This window comes from Habropoda laboriosa, unplaced genomic scaffold (assembly GCF_001263275.1).
Source record: "Habropoda laboriosa isolate 0110345459 unplaced genomic scaffold, ASM126327v1 scaffold81, whole genome shotgun sequence".
NCBI classification, from domain to species: Eukaryota; Metazoa; Arthropoda; class Insecta; order Hymenoptera; family Apidae; genus Habropoda; species Habropoda laboriosa.
Window position 1 is genome coordinate 309923 of NW_017100194.1, and position 1372 is coordinate 311294.

At 25.1% G+C, this 1372-nt stretch overlaps 1 protein-coding gene across 1 annotated transcript in view; it reads left to right on the forward strand.

Moving 5' to 3' along the window:
- LOC108570233 (DNA-directed RNA polymerases I and III subunit RPAC1-like) overlaps window positions 1-1372 on the forward strand; it is a 4141-nt gene that overhangs the window by 1973 nt on the left and 796 nt on the right. The window contains exon 7 of the mRNA XM_017932050.1: window positions 823-1043. Coding sequence (XP_017787539.1) covers window positions 823-1043 — 221 coding nt within the window. The remainder of the gene's footprint in view (window positions 1-822; window positions 1044-1372) is intronic.

Genomic DNA, 1372 nt, shown 5'->3' on the forward strand with positions numbered 1-1372 from the left:
AAAGAAAATTTTATTATTATTACTTATTACATTTACGTAAAAAAAAAAAATTAAAAATATTATTAGAGCATACTAATAAAATTCTATTTTATTTAATTATCGATTATGTTTTTGGTTTCTAGGATAGAACAGAGCTCTGGATTCAGAGTAGGTCGTGCGAAACAAGATTGAAGTATTCACTTCCATGTTCATTGCGATGTGACAACACAGGTTTCTTGTGTTCCTTTGAAATTGTTACATCACAAGCAACATTTATTTCGTAGAATCGTTCTAGTTTTTACTGTTACAAACACATATAATGGGACTAGGAATTTTTCGATGGAAGATACTATTGATTGTTATATCAGTTTTACTTCTTTGGCAGTCGTCAAAAGTATGGTTAAATTTTACGCAAGAAAAATCTGGCATAGAAGGTAAAAATATACACGCCCACGTAAATGTCGTGAAAAATTAAGCGATTTAACTTTCGTTTTTTGACTTGTAGTTAATTACATTTATTTTGCTTTTATTATTTTGATGTAAATTTAAATAGTAAAGTAATTATTTTGATTGTAAGTTTGAATGTTGTATAATTGTAAATTATTCGCATAAATAAATAGTTGATGTATAGCATTTTTTGTTATTATATTGGCTTTAATAACGAATAAGTAGAATTATAATTTTAAATAAATTTTATCAAAATAAGTTGTAACTATATTTTTGCAAATGTAAAAATTATTTGATAGTATTATATCAACACAAAATAATAAATAAGTTTTTGGTTTCCATATCAATGGTTTAAATAAAACTTTTTATTCACAACCATGTAACTTTCTTGATTTTCTCGGATATCTGCTAAGTTTTGTATAGCACAGCTTCAGGACAACCAGTTGGTAACATTAAGCCAGAGAGATGAATGGAGTAAACAAAAAGTTCACATAGCCGTGTATTATGAGGCATTATGTCCAGATTCACGCAGTTTTTTTATAAAACAGCTACTGCCAACGTATCACAAAATTCAAGATAATATACAAATAGAATTAATACCATATGGGAAAGCTACGGTAAGATATTTCATAAAAAGAAAGGAAAATTGATAAATAATGTATTTTTTTTTTTAGTACTTATATATTGCAACATGTTAACCAATTTCCAACTCAAAAATTGTTTACTATATTATGCATTAGTACAACAAATAGTATACATAGAAATCTGTTTTCATCTGACTACAATGTAATTTTCTTACATACATATTAAGTTTTACATTGTAACTTATAATAATTTGTTCACAGAAAATAATATAAAAATAAAACAATAATTCATATATAAACAAGTAAAAAGTTTGTATTGTTACTTTTGACTTAAAAATCAATTAACATGACATTAAAAAATA